Source organism: Poecilia reticulata, chromosome 5 (genome assembly GCF_904066995.2).
Source record: "Poecilia reticulata chromosome 5, P_reticulata-male-v2, whole genome shotgun sequence".
In the NCBI taxonomy this organism is placed as follows: domain Eukaryota; kingdom Metazoa; phylum Chordata; class Actinopteri; order Cyprinodontiformes; family Poeciliidae; genus Poecilia; species Poecilia reticulata.
Window position 1 is genome coordinate 16,773,890 of NC_088834.1, and position 23,766 is coordinate 16,797,655.

Genomic DNA, 23,766 nt, shown 5'->3' on the forward strand with positions numbered 1-23,766 from the left:
AACGAAGCCGTAAACAGCCTGCTGCCTTCCCATCATGCAGCTCTTCTGTGCATCTATAAAATGTCTGCCCGTAGCTGGAGGTTTGTTGATCAAAGGCGCTAAGACTTTGTGCCAAACAGAAACACAGCTTTGTTTTTGAAGGGGAATTGAGGGTAAACCTCACACAGCCTGGAATTGTTTGTGCTCCTTCACATTTAGCCTTAACGTAATCATTTACCTTTAATATGTTTTTAATGACTAAATGTAACATTAATGTTTTGAAGAGCCACATCCAGAGTCCAAACTGGAAGTTGGAGGAGCTAAAGATTAGGGTGATGGCAAGGAGACCTTCTAACCTATAAGATTTGGGGACTCATAAAATAAAACATTCTTCAAATGGAAAAAAGCAAAAGACACAAGGTAGAGAGGAATGAGTGAGAGTAAAGAAGAACAGAGGACACAAGATAGGACAAATGGAGTCAAGGAAGGTAGGAAGCTAGAAAGGAAGGACAGAAACGAGAGGTGGTGTAAGGATAAAAGGAGGGAAAGACTAGAGGGTAAAGAAGCAAGAGAAGAAGAAAGGAAAGAACGATACAAAGAAAGAAAACAAGGTAGAAGTAAGGCAGGATACTAAGAAAGGACAGACAGATACAAGGTAAAGAAGGAAAGGATGTGAAGAAGGACATAAAGGAAGTAAAGAAAGGATACCATGCAAGAAAGCAAGACTGACAGATACAAGGCAAAAAAAGAAAGGAAGGAAATATGGAAGCAGGACTCAGGAAAAAATAAGACAGAGGGAAGAACAGAAGGAAGAAAGGACACAATGTTTGCACAACAAGACAACAGGATTGGAATAAAGTATAAAAATACAAAATATCTTCAAATTTCATATGTTCTTTTTCAATACATAAGTATTGATATTTCTTATTTGAAGATATTTATTTGAAATTTGAAGATACAATATATCTTCAAAATTTGAAGATATTTTGTACAAATTTGTAAAACCCAAAAATCAGACTTGCAGAGTTTCCCAGGCTGGAGACGACTCTGATTAATTTATATGAACAGAAGACAGGAGACGGTTACCACAAACAGAGCATTTATTACATTCAAAGCAGAATAAAAGCCCTACAGTATATCAACAGGCTATAGTCATCAGGCCTCTGCGTGTATTATTGAAAACAGAGAAGTGCGTAGTGTTTATGTGAGCTCATTCTGATAACGCGGCTCTGTGGGTTTATGCCTTCAAAGAAAGATTCAAAGTGCCATAAGGATACTACAGAGGAAGCAGCGTGGAGGAGGAGCAAAGGCGAGCAGAGAGTCATTACAGCTGTGGCTCTAGCCTCCGTCTGACACGTGGGGCAGCGTGGGATGATGGTGCGCGTGAGGGTGGGCCTGCTTATCGGACAGGCTGTCTGCGTGGGGCAGAGAGTGGGCCAGGTCTCCGATCAGGGGGTCGGACAGAGACGGAGCTGAATCCAGGGTGTTGTCTGCTGGATAGAGCTGCATTACCGCCCCCTCCTGGACACTTTCCTTACTGCAGGACTGGCAGCTGCAGTGCAGGATCCGCTCCACCAGCTTGTCCACGCGTGGAGAATCCTCGCTGCCAGGGCACTCCAGAGTCACCTGCACGCAAACGCATTAACGCAAATTGACAGCCTTTTCTATTAAATACATTAAAAGATGCAAATAAACAATTAAATCCCCTTTTAAAATAAGAAATAAACATTTATTTCCTAAAATGCAACAACATAGCATTCCTTTGGCCATTTGTAGAAAAAGGTGCATCTTTAAAAAAATAAACGTGCAAAGATCAGCCCGTTCTGCTTGACTTAACATTAACACAGTGCAGGACTGATCCGTTTAGTTTTTCAGTTAACTGGTTAATAAATGGACAACAAAAGTTGCTTAGTAAGACATTTTTTATTTTTTCTGCAGAATTTGAACCAGGTCAAGCTAAAACTGCAACTTGAGGAGTTTTGATTAGAACATATTTACAAACAAAGGGTTTTTACATTTTAAATGCTAAAATATATACTTTTGTACAGTTTTGGCTTAATTGCAGATGTGACTATGTTGTTATTTTAGCTTTTTTGTTTGAGCCTGTACTTTAGGTAACGATTAATCAGTTACCAGACAATTATTATAATAATTGATTCAATGCAATTAATCTGATTAATCATTTCAGCCGTATGTGATCTTTCTGCTTTCTGACATTTTGAAGCGTTAGAAACATGGCCTGTAGTTTTATAAATGTTTTACAGTACAGTATTGGTAAATATCTGGTGGTGCGTTCAGCCCAGTTACTCTAACATTTCCATATAAAACCAGTGCAACTGACTGGCTTTAGAGATGACAATCACTAAACTGATCCCTCCTGTGTAATTTAACCTCAGTGGAAATCATCTTTACATCTGTGGAGGCTTCAGAGGCTTCTTCTTAGTAAACAAACAGCGTCAGGAAGACCAAGGAAAACATCAGAAGGTCAAAGAAGTTTAAAGCAGAGTTAGGTTAAAAACAATAACCTGAAGCAATGTTCAATCTATCACTCAAAACTGGAAAGAGTGTCAAACGAGCCCATCCTCCCAAACTGAAAGGCATGGCAATACTAAAATATTTATACCCCAAAATAAAAGTTGGTATATGCAAAAAAAATATAAATATTTTAATCTGTAAAACCTCAACACTTTTACAAGCTCAAAATGTCAGAGTTCTCAGTTCATTAGTTTCACACTAAAATATGAAATACTGAAGTTCTGCATGACTTTATGGCAGATTTTTCTACAGTTGGGAAACGTGAAATTCAGTATCTGAGAAAAAAAGAAACAGGAAGGACACTGAAGCAAGAGGAGAAAGAGTCTAAAGGACGAATGTAGGAAATGAGGAAGGAAGGACAGAAAGACCAGCGAGGAAAGAAAATAAGCAAGAAAACAAGGACACAAGGAATGGAGAAAGAAAGCAAGTAAATTACAAAGAAATCATGGAAGGAATGAAAGAAAGACTAAAGAGGGACAATCTTTATGCAATACTTTAGGGTTTAAAATCTGGAAATGCATTTTTTTATTATTATTTTCATATTTTCCTTTTTCCAGTCTTATCCAGACTTGAAAAATAAATAAATCAAATTCAAGTTTTTTAAACAAAACTACTAAAAGCACCAATGCTACAGCTTAAGGTTACCATGCTATGAGAATTTCATACTGACCCACGCCTATCTGACACTCAGTGAAACAGAGATAAAGTTGGTCAGCTTTTAACATGAAGTACAAATATTCATATTTAGACCTGCTGAGGAGCTTTACACAAACTCAGCCGGCTCTCCAGACCTCACACAACTCCCTCTCTGTTTCTATTACCCCCTGAAAATTATCATTCAGCCATTTCAACGAGAGCCGGAGCATCAGGGAGCAGTGTCTTCTTTCGTGGGAACCGACTCTGCTTTTCTTCAAACTCAATTAGATTAAGAGTCCTGAAACAACAATCATTTCCACAAAGGCATCCATTTCCACATAAACAGGAAGAAAGTGATTGAAAATGCATTTTTTTTTTCTTCTTCTTGCCTGTGTTCTCCTCCAGGAGGATTAGTACCTCACCTGTCATGTCTACCTGGCAGCTCTCCAAACTACACCTCCCACAAAGCCTTTGTTTTCACGACGATTTCCTTCTGGATTCAAATATCTACGTTGAAACGTGACGTCACACGCGCAAGATCCCGCCCCCGGCAAACTCGACAATGACTACCATTGGTTATAACTGTCAAGTCGTCAGCATAACCCGCTAAATCTTAAATATAAGCGTAATATATAACAGGAAATGGGACGCAATGTTACTAACCTTGCTCTCTTATCGACTGAAGGTAAAATTAAGTTCCTTTTTTTATCGTTTATTTCTGTTTGGCTGTTAACTTTTTCTGTGTTGCGGTTAACCGTCCCGTTCCGTTACCATAGCTACGCTCACTCAAAAGTTACCAAAATAAGAGCATATAGGTAGTTACAAAGGCGTTTTTACTCAGTTTACCTTTACACTACTAACTTTCAACACTAAAACAACTAGGAAATAAGGTCCAAGAATATCACATTTCACAGGTCAGTAAAAAGTTTTAATAATGTCAGCTAGAGGAGCTGGTGTCAGTTGGTTGCTATGGCAACGGGTCTGCGTGTACCGTAAAGCCGACACAGAGAGTGAGAATGAAAAAAGAAGATGAATGCAAGTTGTTTTGAGTTGCCTTAGCAGAATATAAAACACTACACTCTGCTTCATCTACTGAGACTGTTTTCATGGTTTTTCTCTTACGGTTGTTTAAAGAAGCAAACACATCTCATCCCACATCCACAGGCAAGTGTTGGTGTGCATTTGCACTCCAAAATCACAAAATGTTACCAAGTATTTTTGCTTTAGTTTCTTGTGGAAATATTTTAGTACACTTGAAATAAGGCAAACTTACAAGTAACTTTTCAGCAGGAAAAGCTTGTTTTAAGTCAATTCCTTCATATTCATGAAAAAGTACCATTTCTACTCACAAAATGGAGATTATTTCACTTATGGAGAAAAAAAAAAGTCTTATAAGACTTTTTTTCTCTCTTATTATAAGACGCTTATAATAAGACTTTTTTTCCAGTGGAACTTTTTTATAGACCAAAAACTTTACTAGACCAAAATACTTGGTGAGATTTTGTGTTTTTGCAGTGCGCTACGTTAGCTAACGCACAATAACTCTTACCACTTCCCACTGTGTCTGGGCAGGCGTGCAGGAGTCACAGTGCGCCAGGGACTCGGTGGACTGTGGGAACGTGTTTGGGACGCTGTAGCTGAAGCACTGGCCCAGACAGGCTCTGTACAACAAAGAGGAGAGAGTACATGAACGTGCCTGCCCCACAGACATGATGTGCTGGAGTCGACCGAAGCGCTCGCGCCTGTGTAAGCAAGAGCTGCAGGGGGAAAAAAAACAGAGCGCCTGAAATCTGAACTGATTTACAAAGCCTGAGGATTCTCAGAGGCCTCGGGGAAAACATACACTCACAAAATGGAGACTTGTTTTTCACAAATGGTGGTCATTTGAGAGTTTTCCGATGGTAAAATTGACATCAGGTTTCAGATGAATGAAGTGAGTATTTCCCACAAATGAAGGAGATATGTTTTGCTTTTGAACTTTTAACACATTGATTTTTAACCTCTAGATATCCAACATACAAAATCATTTATGTAACAAGAAACATTCAAAAGTAGGACAAATCTGAAACAGAAACTATTCTAACTTGGGCTACTTAAAGGTTAAATAAGTCAACCTCAGAAATCCAAAACTTATTTTTCAACATTTATTCTTCCATTGTCCATTAAACTTTAACTTAACTTTGTTAAAAGAAAATGTTCCACAGATATCTGTAAGAAAGTTTTACTAAACTAATATCTGCTCTCTTGCTGTTTTGGAGTCTGCATGACTTCATTGGAGAAGACTGCTTACCATAAATAGAGCCTGCACTCCAATCTAGAGAGAAAAGTATAAAATGATTTGCGCATGGAAGGCTCTTAATGTAACTTTCTTAATCCGATAAATCTGCACAGTCCTTATTTTAATTAATAGCCTTTATTTTAAAGGCCATTAATTTTCTTGTTCGATCTTTATGCAAATATGTAGAAATTTTAGCAATGAAAATATTAAAACTAATAAAACAGAAAAATAAAATGTCCTGATGCCAATAAACACCTGTGGTGAAATTATAAAGGTAATGAAAGGAAGCAAGTTAAGAGCAAACATAAAATAAAAATCAAGCTTAAGAAAACGTCACATTATTTTATGTAAAATAAGACAAGACAAAATAAGATGAAGATTAAAATAATATGAAATTCAACTAAAGATAACCCCAAGAAATGAATACAAACATTCAAATCTAAAATAAAATAAAAAATAAGTGAAAATAAACTATTAAGAATAAAATAAAATGATATTAAGAAAAATATTATAAAACTTAGGAATAAAATTGTCTACATCAAATTAAAGCAGAAACAAACTGAACAATTCAAAACAAGCTGCGTGAGGCTGCTGTTGTCTTTCAGCCTGTTGGCTGGACAACCAGAGAGGGCCTTCATCCTGACCTGTTTTGGATAGAGCGCGGCTGGCATCCTGTGTGTCCGACGATCTGAGTGATGTTCTTGGCTTCGCACCAGGCGCTCTTGTCGGGGAACAGCGCCAGGCGGTTGATGTGTGCAGGCGCTGCCGCTGAATGCAGCGCAAACAGCGTGCAGCAAATCTGAATCCTCTGCCACATGGCTGCACCTGTAAGGCAGGAAAACCACAGCATGTCACTGATAACTGCATTACTTCAACCGGTCCGACTACCGTCATGGTTTTACATGGATTTGCTTGTCTTGATGTTGACTGACAACTTCCAGGTGATTATCAGATAAATCCCCACTGATCAGCTTTTATCTAGATACAGTTGGCTCAGCTGCGTGAAGGATTCAGACGAGCTTTTAAATATGTCAGGGAGATGAAGATCTTGTTCCCGCAGATGTAAAACAAAGAAGCCAGGAGGCAAATATGTGCTCTTCCTGTCTACAACAGAACTGCTGTCCGCTGCTCGCTTTCACTCTCCTCCTTAAAAATGCCTCAGCCAGTAACGTCATTTAAATCCTTTTCTCCTGCTGCTTATAAAAAGTTCCTCGATGTCATCAACATTCAGACCTTTGTCCTCACTTTAGCACCTCCATCTGGCATTTATATTTTCCTGCAGCTATAATGTTCCCAGATTAAAGAGCTGAAGTCTAGACATGGATTTCATTCACAAAGAGCAATTAGAAATATGTCAAGGTCCAGATGAAGCACCCTGCTCATGCTAAAGTGAAAGCCTCCTCACATTTAAGGGTTAAAGTGTAATTCTGAGCTACAACTAAAACACAATAAATCAAACCACAATATCTGTCCACAGTTTAAATATATGAACACTTTGATGAAAGATTGGATTTTGTTTTGTAGCCGTTTTACTTTAGATAAACTATTTTCATTTTCAAATACCAACATTTCCACATAACTATATACTTTAGTTTGCCTGATTATGTAGGTTTTAAATATTAAATAATTAATGTTTTGATCAGTTATTCAGTACCCGAGTTGTGTTTTTACCAAATACTTCTTGAATGGCTACTTTTTACTTTTACTTTGTAAAAATATGTTGAAGCAGTGTTACTCTTACTTTACCTTTTATCAAAAGAGTGTTTTTTTTAAACACATGCAAATGAAAACTTCAAACGACCTCGAAAACGTCTGAAGAGCCGTTGAAGATATGAAGAAAGTCTGACAGAAAAATGACATGAAGAAATCAGCTAGTAACTGAAACAGAAGATTTTTTTAAATGTTTTACATTAAGATATAAACTGTAGTGATCTGCAAGTGAACTTTCATTAAAAAAACACCCAACAGGATCCTCACAGTTACCAGATCATTACATGTAATCATCACTAACTCAGTCTATTAAATTATTCCACATGTCACAGTGCAAATATAATTAGTTATATTTTTGCTTAACACGTATCCTTATGGATTCAAACTAATAAACATGTACCTTTTTCATATTTTGTCCAGCTACAGCCTCAAATGTAAACACATTTTGTTTTCTTTTTAAAATCCTGTGACCTCTATTAGACAGTAAGCAGGCAGGAGAGAGGAGGGAAGACATGCAGGAAAAGAAGTGAAAATCAAACCCAGGACAACCGAGCTGAGGCCTGCAGCCTCTGCTTACGGCGCACTGAGCCTCGCAGCACCGTCAAAGTACTTTTACAAAGCTTTTTTATGACATAAACATTATCAAGAAATGGATAATTGCACAGTGGACTCAAATGAGCACATTGTTTTTAAAATATGTTGCAAATAAAAATGCAAAACGGCTGTTGTGCATGTGCAACAAACCTTTATTACTCTCATAACCCTAAATAAAACCCAGAGTTTTCAGAAGAGACTCAGATTCAGATTTGTTTGCCAAAGCCAGCAAGGCCATGAAATAGTCCTAAGAGAATTCAACAGAAGTACAAATAAATATTTACAAAGTACAAAAGAAATCTAGCAAACAATATAGTAAAAAAATAATGGTTAAGAATGAATTAATTATATTTCACAGGTGGAATAAAACTATTAGTAACTTACTTGTCTGTGATTTAATCTCAGTGTAAGTTCAGGAGCTCTGTGAAACTATCTGAGGTTTGTTAGAGAATAAACAGCATCAGTAATAACAAGGAGCGCAGCAGAAGTGAAAGAACTGGTCTACATGGCATGTGTGGCAGAAATCACTGTCAAAACATAATGGTGGCACCGTTATGCTGTGGGAATGTTTTTTTTTTTTCAGTAGGGACAGGGAAGCACTAAAGATGTTACAGTCCAGGGAGAAACAGCAGCAAAAGAGGCTCATGTTCCAGGACAACCACCCTAAAATACAGCCAGAGCTACTAGCTACAGTACAGACAACAGAATTCATTGAGAGAATCAATGATCAAATCAATGAATTTGCAAATATAATTAAATGCTAAAAAGTGACAGTGTTAAACTTAGTGATAAGAACCACAATTCTTTATGTGACTGGTGTCTTAAAACAGCGTTACAAGAGCATTATTTGCGTTTGTGTGGCTATGACTGCTTTGTACACTGAAAAAAAAAACGATGGAGGTCCAACTTTTAAAAAATTGATTTGTTTCATGTAATCAAGTTAAGTTTGTCAAACTTACTTTGTTTACGTTTGTGTAGCATGACAACTTAATGTATTTACTTGAATAAACTTAATTGTACTTGTTACTTGTAACAAATTAACAAATTTTTTAAGTTGGATCAACTGTTTATTTTTTTCAGTGTACAGTCACAGCCAGACAGTTACCTAAAAATGAAGCAATAAATAAAGCTTTACACAAACTGCGGTGATAAAAGTTGAAGTCCATATCGCCCCTCTAAAGTGTAGCCTATGTTGTAATGTGAGAAAATAGGTTAAAAAAAACTTTTAGAAGTGTGAATACTTTAGCAACGCACTGACCTCTTTTCTCTTCTTCTAAAAAGAAAAATAAGAACACAACTATATCACTTTGGTTGGTGTAGTTTATTAGCCAGTGATCTTAAAAGCGCAAATTGGTCCTGTTTATCACTTTTATTATAAAAAAAATGTACAGAAAAAGTTTAACAGGACACTGAAAAAAGAAAAGGGAGGTCCAACAAATTAAAAATTATTTTGTTACATGTAACAGAATTAGGTTTGTCAAACTTACTTGTTTATCGTGACAACTTAATAAACTTAATATATTTACTTGGAAAAACCTTATGTGATTACGTGTAACCAATTAACTCATTTTTTTAAAGTTGATCACCTGTTAAATTATTTTTTTCAGTGTACAGTCACAACCAGTTTAAAAAACTGTAGTTTTCATCATTACTTTTATCGTGATCAACTTGAAGTCCATATCGTCTTATGTTTGTAATGTGGATAAAACTTATATCGGTGTGAATACTTTTGCAAAGCACCGATTCCCCCCCCCCGCCCTTTTTCTACAAAACACACACAATTAAACTTTTTATCTGTCAATTTGGTTGGTGTAGTTTGCATATTAAATCATATGGAAACTTTTCCAGTTTACTATTTTTAAAATAAATAACTTTAAAGGGTACTGGAACATCTCCAGAGGTGAGGGGTTAGTCGGGGCACCTACCAGCGCTCATCATCGCCGAGGTGAGGAGCCTCCTCCGGATGAACTCCGCGCAAAGTTCCGCTGATCCTCTATCCAGCGGAAATGTGAGGATGCGGGCTGCCTTCGTACCGACAACCACAAAAAACAAACAAAAAAAAAAAAAAAGCAACGTCGGTAATGATGATCCGAGCTCAGCCGGTCACACAACAGTTACATCATCCGGGAAAGAAGCGGCACCGAGCGTCGCCGTCCAAGCCGGGAAGAGGAAGGAGGATGATGGGGGATAGATAGAGAGGCAGAAGGCTATCTCATCTCCGAGTCTTTCCCCTTCAGCGTTCAGTCTCTCTGTAATTCCTCTGGAAAACACTTTCCAAGTTGTTGTCTTTCGTTGTAAAACTCTCATGCGAGGGGTTGAGGCGCGGCTGAGCCCTCAGTCAGGCGTCCTGCTGCGCCGTTTCTGGGAGAAACTAAACGAGGAGGAGGAAAAGGAAGAAGAGGAGGAGGAGGGGGGCCAAACTGCTGGAAAGGTTTCAAATGTTTCCCCAAAGTGGAGCCATCATATTTACTCTCCAAATGTGCAAATGCAACGAGATTAAACACACAAGGCGTGTTTACAGACATCCGCACACATCTGGCATTGCTTTGATAACATGTGCTTTCAGGTTTTGTAATTGAACATTAATAACAGCGTATAATAATGATGTATGGCTGGAAAACAGATGTGGATTCTGTCCCGTTTCTCAAGTTCTGGAACATTAAAAGAAAGTTTGAGATGCTGAAATTGTTGAAATAGCTGGTTACTAAACAGAAGCTCATGACAAATTGATTTATTTGAGGTCTGCAGTGAAACCGCAGAGAGACTCGTGAGCATGTGATATGCTGAGAGGCATTATGTTCCCTGGTTTGGCTGACCTGAGGGTGAGCCCTCCTTCAAATCCGATTTAAAAGGGAACGCAGGAAATAATAAGCTGACCTTTGGAGGAAATAGAAATCTGTGTCCTTGCGGTGTCAAAAACTCTGGTAAGTCAAAGCTGAAATCCATAGAAATAGACACAAATAACTAATTAAAGGTACAGTACATGCAAAATTATAACAATAATGATGTAAAATGTGACACGGTTCTGTAAACAGCTCAGTAAAATATAGAAATGGAATAAATAAGATGAATTATATATTCAGATTTAGATAGCAATGTTTCCAGCCTCATACTGTGTTTTGAATGTTGGCCAATTCTTCTTGGGCTTTTTTATGTCCGTAATTTCTGGCCAAGTAAGACTGGAAGGTAAAATCTGAAATGTGAACAAAATAACCTCAGTAAAATTATCAGCTTAGCAACATGAAATCAGATACTATTCTTTGCATAGTACATCACAAATTGTTTTTATTTTTCATAATACTACAACCAATCCATGAAAACCCATAAAATCATTCCCACATCATAATGCTGCCACCACCGTGTCTAACTCTTACCATCTAGTTGCTCTGTCTGAACATAGTTAATACATTATTTAGCCATAAAATAATGTTTGCATGATCAGCTTTTGCATTTTTGAGTCAAGTTTCAACTTGGCTAATGTCTTATATATTTATGTATTCATTAATTTTTTAAGTTAAACATTATTTTACCAGGAAGTCCCTTGAGACAAAATCTCCTTTATGAGGGTGACCTCAAAACAAATTATAAAAAGTGAGTATAGACAAATAAAACATCATAAGATTATCCTATGTGAACAAGAATAGAGTTTAAGATTGAGACTTATTTAAACAATTTAAAAGGGGTTAAATTGTTTAAATAAGAAGAGTTTTAAATTTGTTCATGGGAATAAATTGTTGGAGCTGAATGAGAATACCAACAAAAACACACATCTAAAAATATTTACTTTCTATTAAGCAAACCAGTCAGGATTTCCCCCAGAAAACGTGTTAAGCCTAGTGGTTGGGTGCTAGGGCAGTCCTCTAGCGGCGGCCATGTTTTTGAGTTAAATTTTTTTTTACAGTTGACAGAAAATTTTAAAATATCAACTGATAGTTATGCGTTATTGGAAGACTGAAAGATTAATACCTAAACACCAACTATAGTCTTAAAAAAAAGGCAATAATTAAAGAAAAAATCTAAAATAAATAAGCAATGCTAAGCCTGGCGCACAAGTAAAGCCTGGTGGCCCTCCAGGCTTATTATAAGCTGTGGGAAACCCTGATTTTAACAGCATCTTGTCTCTAATGCTCCCCAACACCAGACTCCTTTTGAGTCTGTTTTATTTAAAAGTGTCAACACTGTTAAGTATTCCCAGCTGAAGTCCAGTCGTCTGTTTTCTCTCTCCGTTCGTTTCATTGCCTTTACAGAGCAATTCGCTGCAACTAAGATAACCACTATTCAGAATTTCTCAACTGAACCACACTGTTTAATTTCAGCGCTATCTCTTTAATTTAAATGTTAAATGCTACCTCGATTGAAAGTCACATTAAAAGTTGAGAAGTTTGAAAAAATAAAATGCCTTAAAATATGTAAAAATACTTTTAGCTTTGTGGTCTCAGGCTTTAACAAACTTAATCTCTAGACTCCAGTAATGCAGCTTCTGCTCACATAGTTCAATTAAATTTCACACTTTAGTGAAATGTCACAATAAAAGTAATTGATTTTCCTCAGGGGGGAATCAGCTGAGAAACTATTTGCAGCTGAGAGATCCTGATCTCTGCAGCTGGCCCGGGCTTCTGGGGTGATGAGTACACTGCCTCTAATGTGTGCTCAAAATTAAATTTCTCTTTGGTCTTGTGGTGGGATCACAGATACAGATGGGTTCAATGCAGAAGTCAGATTCCTGTGTCTCTTAAAGAAATGTTTGGGAAATAAAGGAATTGTTCTTTGGGCACTCGAGTGTTACAAAAAGTCACAAAATTCAATTTGAGCAAAATCTTGGAGACAGTAACATCTGATAATCTTCATAACCCAGAAGTGGACTGAGAAAGTGGGATTTGACCTATAATGCTACCTTGAGCCAGTTAGGATAAGTTTATGAGATATACAAACATATTGATTACATTTTTTGCACAAAAGCATCCTTAGATACGATTTTAACTTGATCCGTTCTGCCTGTTTTCAGCTCCTTTCAGAATGAGCTGTTTTAGGGCCTCTTGTCACTTTAAATCCTAATATGTTTCTGCTGGCCATGCTCCCTCAACTCAACATTTACACTCCCATGTGAAAATGGCTGCAAACAGACGCACCATGATACGACTGTACATCTTTGAAAAGCAGAAGTGGAGCCTCCAGCACAACAAACAAGTATGCAGCACATGCTTTCTGGCTGGTAAGTGAACAACAAAACACTTGTCTTTCCCAGCAGCCATTGTACAGCAGTAAAACCAGCTGAGCAAACGTGCTGGAGATGTGCTTGGGTTGCTAGGTAACAACACATTTCCTGTCTATTGTGAGTCATTTTGAAACGGCTCGTTTTTAGAAGCAATTGAAACTCAAATGGAAGTATAAAGACAAACAAAAAAGTAATTTTGTCCCTTTAAGACCATCTTATCATTCTGGGGTGAAAATCTCAAAGAGCTACATCCCGCTCCTTCACTCACACCCAGCACACCTTCTGCTCCCGGGTGTTCTCGTCCACACTCGCGCCCCTATCGGCTTCACGCTTCACCTGCTAACAGCTATTTTAATGGATGGGGGATGAGTGACACGGTCTAATTTCTGACAGGGTTACTCTGTGCCAGATGCATCTCAGCACAAGAAGCGGGCCTTTGAGCGCGGTCCCAGGACCAGGCCCTGCTCCTATTGTGCAAAGGAATGTATGTGCTTACATTACTGACAAAACTGTTGCTGTGATGAAAAAGGAAATATGAGTGTCTGTGTAATGGAGAGGGTGCAGGCAGCGGTGTTTGCTTTGATGTGAAAGTGTTCAACATGTGTTACACTCCGACGTGAAAAGTGCAGAACTCACCTGTTAGTAATAAGGCCCGGGTTCCAGTCCAGAAAGGGCATTTCGCTACATTCCTCAGATTCTGCTCCACCAGGGTGGCTGGATGGATGTGTGCACAGTCTCTCCCTCACACACACACAGAAACATTTTCCTGTCACTTTCCAAACCCATGCAACAGCTCATTAGATTGTCATGCAGAGTTGGTGGATGCACAGGACAAAAGAGAGTGTGCAGATAAATCCTTTCTCAGCTTACACAGATAAAAAGCGGTTTTGGTAATTACAAACTCTTCTCTGCAATAATCACAATGTAAAACAGGACAATGCATGTTGAATCATGTTTGGTCTACTTCTAAAAAAGTGGGGAAAAAAACTTGATGTGGGTCTCCGTCTTCTCTTGATATCTGAAAGAAATCCATCTGTCCGTCCGTATCAAAGCAGCAGCAACAACCAAAGAATGTTGGTGGTGAAACAAAAACATAATAAACTTTTATATTACGAGATAAACAAACACAAACTTCTAAATTAAAAGGACACATTTCTCTATTAAAAACCTGAAAAGGGCAGCATGCATTTGAATTCAGTCCCTTTATTTTAATACTCCTCAATAAAATTAGAAGCAATCAAAAGCCTTCAGAAATCTGATTAGTAAAAAATCCATTTGTAATTTAATCCCATATAAATCTATCGGTTCTTTGAGGTTTGTTAGCGAACAAACTGGGTCATGAAGCCCAAACACAGCAGACAGGTCAGGGAGAAAACTTCAGAGACGTTTAAAGCAGAATGATGAGATAAAATAATATTAAAAACATTGAAAATCTTAGAGCTCTCTCTGTTCAATCCATCACCTGAACTGCAAATCCTCCAAAGACACGCCTGTCCACCCTGACTGACAAGGAGAGTATAAATCTGGTAGCTGTCAGGGAGCTGCATTAGAAAATGAAAGAGATACAGAGGGAAATTTAAGCAAAATATTTAGTTTGAAAATGTAACATTTAGTTTGGAAAATCATTATTTGGAACTAAATATTTAGTTAGCAAAATAAGTACTTAATTTGAAAGCTAAATATTTAGCTTGTTACATATTTAGTTTGGAGCTCTGACATTTATAAATGTATTAACATGGTGGAAACATGACTGAAAAATTAACAGCCACATTTTTTTCTGCTTGACAGGCTAAATAAACCAAATTATTGCTGTTGATTTTTTACTCTACACCTGCCCATACATAACTTATTAAAAATGAAAAAGCAACAACGTGGAGTGAAAGGAGTAAATGAGTACAACACCTAGAGGAAACTATTGATAAAACAGGAAGATTACATCACCAGTTTGGTAGTATTTCAGATATTTAAAAATGAATTGATAATTATTAACATTGACTGATATAAAAGCCTTATTTCGTGATGTTTTTCAGCCTAACTTGCCTTTTTCTGCAGGGAAAATGGAAGCTGGTCACAGTTGATTAGATGATGAATGAGCTAAAAACAGAACAATCATGGGGAAGAAACGCAAAAGACTGCAGGAAAAACTCCACACATACAACAAAGCAATGGTTAAAACAAGATTAGTTGTGATTTTCTTAAGTTGTGTGACGTTATCAGTCATCATTCCTTTACCTGTAACAGAAAGACGTTAAATTAGACATACTCTGTCTGAGTTGAGCAATTTAAAACAAGTCAAACAGAAAATGCTTAACATGATGTTAACAAAAAAAACAACAAACACATAAGTGGTCTACAGTTTCACAGCAGATCATTGTTGAGAGGCGTTTTGTTCGACAGTCATTTGGAGTTAGCTTGTTCAGTGCACCAGCTGCTTCAGCTGATGGAGAGTCCGCTGTAATCATTTTAAAACCACCATATGAGCTTAAAAGCACAGAAACGCTGACCAAGAGTGATATTCTGGTCCAAAAATCTAAACGTTTACTCCAGAGAGGAGGAGGCAGAGAGGTGCAGCTGATCTGGAGGACAGATAGATACAAGTCCCAGTCCGCATATAGAAACAATGACGTTCTTCCACAGAATAAAACCACACCATTTTTTAACAATGCTCTGTTGAAAAACGTAACAATTCCTAACAAATGCTGCGACCTGGGAAGTGGGAACTCGAAATTTCAACATGGCGACGCCCACATTGTTTGCCAACTCTCTTACAAGCATTATTTTAAGCTTTACCTTCCGTAGGTAAACACTATTTTTAATTTGTTCAGTTTAGAATTACAGGCCTTACATGCAACACTGATTTTAGACACTTTTTTGTGTGTCTTGTAAAATAAATGCGTTTCCACCGCAGCTCACATTGTAGATGCAAAGAGCGGCCATCTTGAAACGCAAAGTCCGCACTGGAGGTAGTTGACCGGAGTTGATCCCAGTTTCAGAATTGGCAAGGCCTTACAGTCGATATTTCCGACTGGGAAGTCGGAATTTCCCAGTTCCGAGTACAACTGGAACGCAGTATTTGTTGTATTTGCCCTGCTATATTTTTGGTTGGAGTTATTTTGCCAACATGAAGTGAGTACTTACTGCAGTGTATTCAGGTCATTAGACAGAAAAAAATAGTAAATTTTCACCAAAAAAACTCAGAAATTTTTAGATTAATCTCTAAACAAGGACATTTCTGAGCTCCAAAAGTAGAAAATTTGCTAGAAATAAACCCTCAAATTTTAAGATCTCATTAATTTTCTAGAAAAAAAAAAAGATTTTATAGAAAAAAAAAACTTGAAAATGTGTTTCAAAAAGGCAAACATTTTCAAAACTTGGGAAAAATAAAAACAAAAATCCAAGGTTTTTTTTCCAGAAAATTTGTTTTTTGATAGAAATGTACTCCTTTTTTATGTACAATGGCTCTGATATGCTCTTGTAAGGATATCTGGCTGACTAGGAATTAACATTTTCAACAAGGTCAACACGATACAACTTCTTTGTTCTAAAGGCATGGGAACTATTACTAAAAACTTAACAAAAACCTATTCCAAAAAACCTGAACCAAATCCTTAATGTGCTGAAATGGCCCAACTCCGTTTCTTTCTTACCTGTCAACATTTGGCTTTGTTCCCCTGCCAAATCCACGTCTTTATTCAATCATTCAGTACAACTATTCATCCTCCCACTCTCTGTACGGGCTGCAGATGCTGAACCTGGCTCTCATTCCAAAACAGCAGGAGTCTGAGTCTCCCCGCTCATTAACACAGAGCATTACCTTCCACCCCCAGAACACATTTCATTCTCACACTTTCACACAGCAATGGAAAAAACAGACAGAGAAAAAGCTTTATGCAATAATTTTATTAAATATACATTTACTGTATTACAAGATACACATAGTGGGCATCTTTGGAAGTCAGTGCCAAAGAAATCATTCAATTAAACAGATGAGATTCTCATGTTGTTCTTCAGTTTTTCATCACTGGTCCTGAAAAGTGAGAGGAGTTATAAAACCGACGTTCTGGTGTAAGAAGCAACACATTTTCCACTGCGTACTCACCTTAACCATGCGGCCATGAATCAGATATGGTGACCTGAAGTCATGCTGGCAGTTGCTGTATCCCATTCCCAACCCCAGGCCCGATCCGAACGACACAGGCCACGTTCGACCTGGTGGGAGGAGAGAACGGAAAAACAAAATCACATCTGCTTGTTTTCACAGAGATACAAAGAAATAAAACTTACGCTTAAAGAAGAGGACGGAGAACACGATGCCGATACCGACGCCAGTTGCTGCAAGAAGAGAAATATAAAGAAACTGATAAAAAGACAGAACATGAAGTCGGGTTATTATAACGACAGGCAGTTGCGTGCAAACAAGAAAAATAATCAAATCATTCAACATCTCTGCACAGGGAACAATGTGAATGCATTTTATTTAGCATGAATATGTGCAGAATAAAAACAGAATAAACCCAATAAATGTTTTCACATTTTGTCACATTACAAAATCTGTATGTTGCATAAATAGTAAAGTGAAAGGAATCAGTTTCTTTTTTTCATAAATATAAATATGGAAAGTGTGGGGTACATTTGTATTCATTCGTTTGGCTGCGATGAGCAACAAATCTATTAACTGCATGATAAAATAAAAGAAGCTCAAAAATATCCATTTGCATGATTTATTGTTTTTCTCTTTTCTCTCTTTTTACTAAAAACCAGATGATAAAAGTCTTCTGGAGATTTGGTCTCACAAAGCCCTATTTTGTTTACAGAGACTTCATAATTAATTTCATTTGTTGTTTCTGTTTTGGATATTAAAAATGTTTTCCAGTTCTAGTTAAATGTCATTTTAGAATTAAAATTTTATCCATCTTTACGAGTGTGTTATTGCATTATTATGACTTTACAATTATATTACTTGAAATTGGTCTCAAAGCAAATTAAATTTTCAGCAGGGAAGCTGCTCTGGGTTTAAGGATTCAGCCAAATATGGCGATCCTAGGGAGAAAACTAGTCAAATGTTGTAAAAGACACAGGACTGGGACAAATGCCCATCTATCAGCAGGACACAGACACTAAACATTCAGCTGGTGTTACAATTAAATCACAGCATATACCTAAAGTATCCCACAACACGATGCTGCCAGCATCACATTTCATTGACTCGAGTGAGATGATTAAAAATAGATGCTCATGTTTGTCAGTTTAAGTCTAAAAATTGTGATCATCATGTTTTTTTTTTTTTACTTTTCCATCCACAAGTAAAAAATTAATTAATTAAAACACACTACGCTAAAAAAACAAAATTAAACTAGTGCATAAATAGACAAATAATAGTAAAATTTCTACCAAAGGCAAAAACACAAAGTCTCTCCAATAATCACTTGATAATTATGAAATATTTCAAGGAAAAAAATGGTGTGCCTTTTTTTCGCTGCATAAATACTTTTATGTATTTACTCAAAGTACATAAAAGTTTGTGATTGTACAATGTAAAAAATATTCAAAGGAGTTATAAAATACAGTTGCTAAATTTTGCTCCTAGAGACTAAAAAACCCAAGACAGATAAGCCAGGGGGATCGACACGAGTGGGTCTGAAAGCATCCGTTGCAGGTCCGTCTGTGGAAACCAGGGAGGGTTATTAGTAAGAATGCATCTGTGCGCCGAGTTTCACCTCGCTGCAGGCCACACCACACCCAACAGCAGGCCGGCCAAAACACAAAACACATAAAAAAAGCCATTTGGGCCCATGCGGCTCCTAATTAGATACAGAGAACTATGCGGCATGACCGATGTGCCTCAACCAGAACCCTCAGACTGTTTCTTATTACACAGTTTACACATGTCAAACAAGACCACAAAACCCTCAGCTCATCTTTATTATCGGTACACATCAACAATAACTTTTCGTCCATTTCAAGCGACGACTTTGTTAAAATCTGAGACTTTCCGTCTGCTGGAGCCCGAGTCTTTCTTTGCTCTCCAGCCAGAATGTTTCTGAAGCCTCTGATTTTTCCACTGTCAGGGATAAAATGAAAGCTTTTGGGGGAAAATGAGAGGGTAGATCAATATCTCATTCCCTTTTCTTTTGTCTGGATTCCTCCTCGGGGACTGGATTATAACAAAAACATTTGTACATGAATCGAGTGAAAAAAAAAAACTCAGTGGGCTTTTCCAACAAATGAAGTCCAGAGCTGTTTAATTGCACTGTTATTCACTGTTTGAATTATTTTTTGCAAATGACTTCAAAAAGCCAGTCATATTCAATCAGCGTGATTGAATACTGCACCTCGAACCCTAACCCCGACTGTTTTACTCTGGCAAATGTTTCTGCTCCACACTGTTGTTTTTAACCAATACCATGACTTCAAATTCCTTTTTTGTTTCAGTCGCAAGTTATATTTGGAGACCACACTTGCAGCAAGGCAAAAAAGAAAATTATGTTTACCGAGCGTTACAGCTAAAATAAAAAGTGGATGTCTCCCTGGAAGGATTAAATCGGGCTCCACAGATGACGAAGCCAATCCAAAAACGGCTTAAACAATTAAATAAAAGCAGTTTTACAAGCATTTTAACACTAAATGAGATTTTTAATGACTATTACTCATTACCCTGGTGGATTTAGGATAAAATTTTAATTTTGCCAAAATGTTTTTATTAATGTTTTGGAATCATGACTAGTTAAAGAGAATGAAAAATTAGGGTGATGGCACGAAGGCTCTTCAACCTCAAACATGGATCCACAAATAAACCATCAAAATATCAGAGGAAACAACGAAAAGCTGGTCAGCAATTATAAGAAAGGTGTGATTTCTTTAGTGTTAGTTATTTTACTGTGATCACCGAGTCATGATTTTTGAAAATGTTGTAAACTCTAAGAAATGTATATTTTTAAGTACATTTTTTAGAATGACAATTCCTATCGGTAAGAAACTTCTTGGTTAAACAAAATCATTTTAAATTTAAAGTCACAGTATAATTTAAAGTCTAATTGTACCCTTTTGTCTTTTGTGGATAATTTTAGAAGACATTTTTTATTTCTTCTTTAGTTGCAGTAATTGTGGTTCGTATTTATTAACGTTTTTGACTGTCAACACGTACATGTTTACATTTATCACATGAACGTTAACTAAGACTCTCTTCATGAGCCAAGCTGCGTACATTTCTAACACAAAACATGAATGTTCCATTTAAGAAGCATGATAATGACATCTTTGATGTAATAAAACTTGTGTTTATAAGTGAAAACAACCCAGCTGCTTTGTGGCATTTCTTTGAGCTCCCTGCTCAAAGCTGTCAGCCGTGCCAAGGTGTCTGGTTGCCAGAGAAAATCTTCAGCATATGTTCAGCTCGAGGAGGCGCACAACAAAGCTCTGTAACTTTCCATAACCAAGCCGTCATGCAGCCCTGGCAGCCTTTTCTCTTGCATTATGTAAATGGGTTCACAGCTCATATCTTTTTATTCCTCCGAGTGATTTAGAAGCATTCTTCTGAGCATGAAACCAGATCCACCGTCAGAGTTAAATGATGAGTTATTCAGTACAGGATCTGCACCGTGATTCACAGTCCAAGAAAAAAAGTGAGCTGGACCTGCTTTACTCGTCTCTAGAGGTCAGAAATAAACACGGAATCGGGAATGAGAAACCAGTTTTACAGGCTGCAAGCCTATTAGCTCGTTCTGGATGTAGCAATTAGCAACATCCCCCTTTTTAACAGGAAACAACTGGGTTTATTTGAGCTGTGATGTTAAATCTGATGGCTGCCAAACGTAGCCTCTGAGACAATCTTACTCAAGTCTTTTAAGAAAAGCATGACAGTGATTCAACGGGCTTTAGGTTCACTGCTGAGTTTAGTTTCTCTAGCTTGATTCTGTGTTTTTGCACATTTAATGCAGGAAGTCTGCACCTGTGCAACCTGCGAAGTTTAGCAGAGATTTTAGCTGCCTCTTGTTCTGGGTGTCATCTGATGCATGTGCAGGGCCAATTCGCATCCTGATTTGGTACACAAGTATTGCTTCTTTTGTTAGGGGTGCAGCGATTGCAGCTTTTTGGTTGATCACTGACTGACATTTAAAAAGCCTGACTTCCAGATTCAGATTTATTTTGTTTAAAAAGTCGCCAATGTTGAGACAATTTCACCAAGTTAGCAATGCTGGGGAAACTATTTTTAACCGTGAATGTGCAGATGTGGCCAGATGGGCGTATCGGTCAGTTCTCTCTCGAAGCAGATCAAAACAGGACAGTGGCTGATTTCTAAACCTTTACCAAGGTAGAAAAGATCGGTTTCACACCGAAGTATCGGATGATCGAAAACCTCCCAAGATTATGGCAATCAGGGTCGCTTTATCGTGGGACTGTAATTTTTTGTCCCTTAATGAAGGAGCCCTTCATGACAGTCATATTTAGTACTTTTTGAAGGATTATTTTTCTCTCATGACCTTTTGCTAATCTGACTCCACATCTCACGTCTGCAGCACCAATAGCTGGTAAACCATGTTGTGATGACGTGCTGTTTACCAAAAATGTCTCCATAAATTTGTCAATCATCATCTGTGGTGTCACCTGTCCAAAGGGCATTATTCCACAAGTCTCGTGATTTTTAAAAAATGCAAATTTACAAACCTAAGTTCTTTTACACATTTTTATTACTGCCCTGGACATTAGCATTCAGCATAGTGTTGTTTAGTGCCAAGATACATCTTCTGTTTTATTCATCAGTAATTTGTTTTAGCATAACCACAAGGTAACGTTGCTTTGAGGTCTTTTACTGAAAAAATATGCAAATGTCTTTAATGTTTGAACCAGTCAATCAGGTAGTCATCGATGTTTCAATGAATTTGTGATTCCTTGTGTCACATTTTTCCTGTTGGCCTTGTGTTAAGACTAACACAAATATGTCACAGGAGTAAAATGCTAAAACTTCTCCCAGGAAATCATCCAGTAATCACTTCATTTGAAGTATTGGTAGCTTCTTATGCAGTAGTGGGGGCAGTAAGTCTGTTTCTGACACACTATGTTGAATGACAGTGTAATATTTCACATGTTGTTATTACTCTGATTCTGTGATTCACTCGTTTTAAGATCCAATATGAATCAACTCATTATCAACATGTTTGTTTTGATGCGTGAAATATTGGAACTGATGGAGAGTTTATCTTATTTTTACCAGGAGTGTTTAGGTAACAAAAGATCTATGTGAAGAGATAGAAATAATTTCAATCAGCAAAAGTGTTTCTCAAGATTTTAGATGCACCACAGTTAGAATAAGGGTCCATTGAACCTGAACATAGTAATTATAACCAAGCATTTTCTAAAAAAAAAAGATGCTCTCTACTAAGCAGACAAAAGTCAGAATAATGCATCTATAAGTATTCTAATAACAATGCATCCTCGGACATTTTTTTAATAATGTTCATTTAAAGTGCATCTCTTCCAATCTTAGGTATAGTTTTAAACATGTAATAAATAAGAGTTTTGAATGGTAAATCTGGAAACGGTATAATTCGTCTAAAAACAAGAAACCAGATTGCAAATCCATTGGATGTTAATAAAACGGGTACATTTCTTCCACACAACCGTAAGTTAACATATTTCCCACTTAATCGATCACAGATTTTCTTAAATAAAACAGCTATCCTCATTCATTCAGCTTTGACCTTAGCAACAGTTACAGCATGGTTACAATAATACCCAGCTCAAAAAGTTATCCTTTAAACCGTCCGCGGCTTTCTAAATGCCAAAACGCACAATGAAACTATTTAGACCAGTAAAGAAACATTAAACCACATGAAAGGAGAGATATTTACCTGTTTTTAAGGCTGTGTCAGCAAGACAGCGGTCCCATTTTCGCCCAAGCTCGTCTGCCATGTTTCCGGATGTGTCGGAGATCCACGAGAGTATCGCGAGATCGACATGAAGTCACGCGAATCCTCTGAGTTCTATTTGACTTGTTGACTTGATCTTGATCTAACATAGGTAAGCATGTAAAGAAAGTGGAATGAAAGTCTTAATAATAATAATAATAATAATAATAATAATAATAATAATAATAATAATAATAATAATAATAATAATAATAATAACATTAAATATTTTTGAATATGTTAGTTGTGCAATCAAAATTAATTGGCTAAAATCCATATGTTAGTTGTGCAATCAAAATTAATTGGCTAAAATCCTAAATTAAAACAATACGTTCTGGTTTCACATACAAGCAAATGTTTCAATAAATTTGATGACATAATTTATTGTCAGGTGTAATTATGATCTAAAGAAACTCGTAAGATTAATCTTATTTCATCAACAGGAGTGGAAGATGATTTTCAAACTTAATTTCACTCCCCATAACACTCAGCTATTCTAAAACTGTAGAACAGTTCTAAACTAGAACTGTGATGTCAAAAAAAGAAAGTTTATTCAAATTGACTGAAAAAGGGCATATGGTCTGTTTTGCTTTTTTTTTAGATAATTATTGGAAAAGAAAAGGAAGAAAATAAAAGGAAAAGAAAAGAGAATAAAGGAGAATAAACTGAAAGAAAAGAAGAGAGGCAAAAAGAAAAGGAAAGAAACAAAAAAATGAAAACAAAAGATGGAAAGAAAAGATAAGCAATGTTTGTAGTTATACTGATATATTTGGTGCTTTTTGCTTGATTGCTCCAACAAAGCACACATGGGAGTTAGATAATTGTTTCTAACACATCATCAACAAAACACAAAACTTGTTTTGGTTTACAAGCAGGTTTTTAGGGGAATGCATATTTCAGCAGTGTCGTTATGC

General features: G+C 37.0%; 2 protein-coding genes and 1 long non-coding RNA gene across 5 annotated transcripts; 1 reads left to right on the forward strand and 2 right to left on the reverse strand.

Moving 5' to 3' along the window:
• Positions 1-1,061: 1,061 nt before the first annotated feature.
• Positions 1,062-10,123, reverse strand: nbl1 (NBL1, DAN family BMP antagonist). The gene is made up of 4 exons (XM_008409785.3): positions 9,658-10,123; positions 6,073-6,253; positions 4,700-4,811; positions 1,062-1,605 (listed from the first exon to the last, which is right to left on the reverse strand). The coding sequence occupies exons 1-4, from the start codon at positions 9,668-9,670 to the stop codon at positions 1,318-1,320; spliced, it is 594 nt and encodes a 197-aa protein (XP_008408007.1). The 5' UTR covers positions 9,671-10,123; the 3' UTR covers positions 1,062-1,317.
• On the forward strand, positions 3,650-7,810 carry LOC103465170 (uncharacterized). 3 transcript variants are annotated; one of them, XR_533763.2, is made up of 3 exons: positions 3,655-3,835; positions 4,723-5,083; positions 7,619-7,810. It is a non-coding gene; the product is annotated as an uncharacterized LOC103465170 (long non-coding RNA). The 3 variants fall into 3 exon arrangements; XR_533761.3 differs by lacking the exon at positions 7,619-7,810 and adding an exon at positions 5,409-6,079; XR_533762.2 differs by lacking the exon at positions 7,619-7,810 and having other exon boundaries at positions 3,650-3,835; positions 4,723-5,079.
• A 6,709-nt stretch (positions 10,124-16,832) lies between the features above and the next one.
• Positions 16,833-22,949, reverse strand: LOC103465172 (mitochondrial contact site and cristae organizing system subunit 10). Its single transcript, XM_008409787.2, has 4 exons — positions 22,796-22,949; positions 17,232-17,279; positions 17,047-17,156; positions 16,833-16,974 (listed from the first exon to the last, which is right to left on the reverse strand). The coding sequence occupies exons 1-4, from the start codon at positions 22,854-22,856 to the stop codon at positions 16,966-16,968; spliced, it is 228 nt and encodes a 75-aa protein (XP_008408009.1). The 5' UTR covers positions 22,857-22,949; the 3' UTR covers positions 16,833-16,965.
• Positions 22,950-23,766: the final 817 nt, after the last annotated feature.

What these genes read in the sequence shown, in the direction of transcription:
- nbl1 (XM_008409785.3), bottom strand. An exon ending in CCGCGCTCTATCCAAAACAG is followed by an intron (nt 4,812 to 6,072) that starts GTCAGGATGAAG and finishes TTTGTTGTACAG; the next exon opens with AGCCTGTCTGGGCCAGTGCT. An exon ending in CCCAGACACAGTGGGAAGTG is followed by an intron (nt 1,606 to 4,699) that starts GTAAGAGTTATT and finishes GTTTGCGTGCAG; the next exon opens with GTGACTCTGGAGTGCCCTGG.
- LOC103465172 (XM_008409787.2), bottom strand. Translation starts at nt 22,856, where the DNA reads ATGGCAGACGAGCTTGGGCGAAAATGGGACCGCTGTCTTGCTGACACA. An exon ending in TGACACAGCCTTAAAAACAG is followed by an intron (nt 17,280 to 22,795) that starts GTAAATATCTCT and finishes CTCTTCTTGCAG; the next exon opens with CAACTGGCGTCGGTATCGGC. An exon ending in CTCCGTCCTCTTCTTTAAGC is followed by an intron (nt 17,157 to 17,231) that starts GTAAGTTTTATT and finishes TCCTCCCACCAG; the next exon opens with GTCGAACGTGGCCTGTGTCG.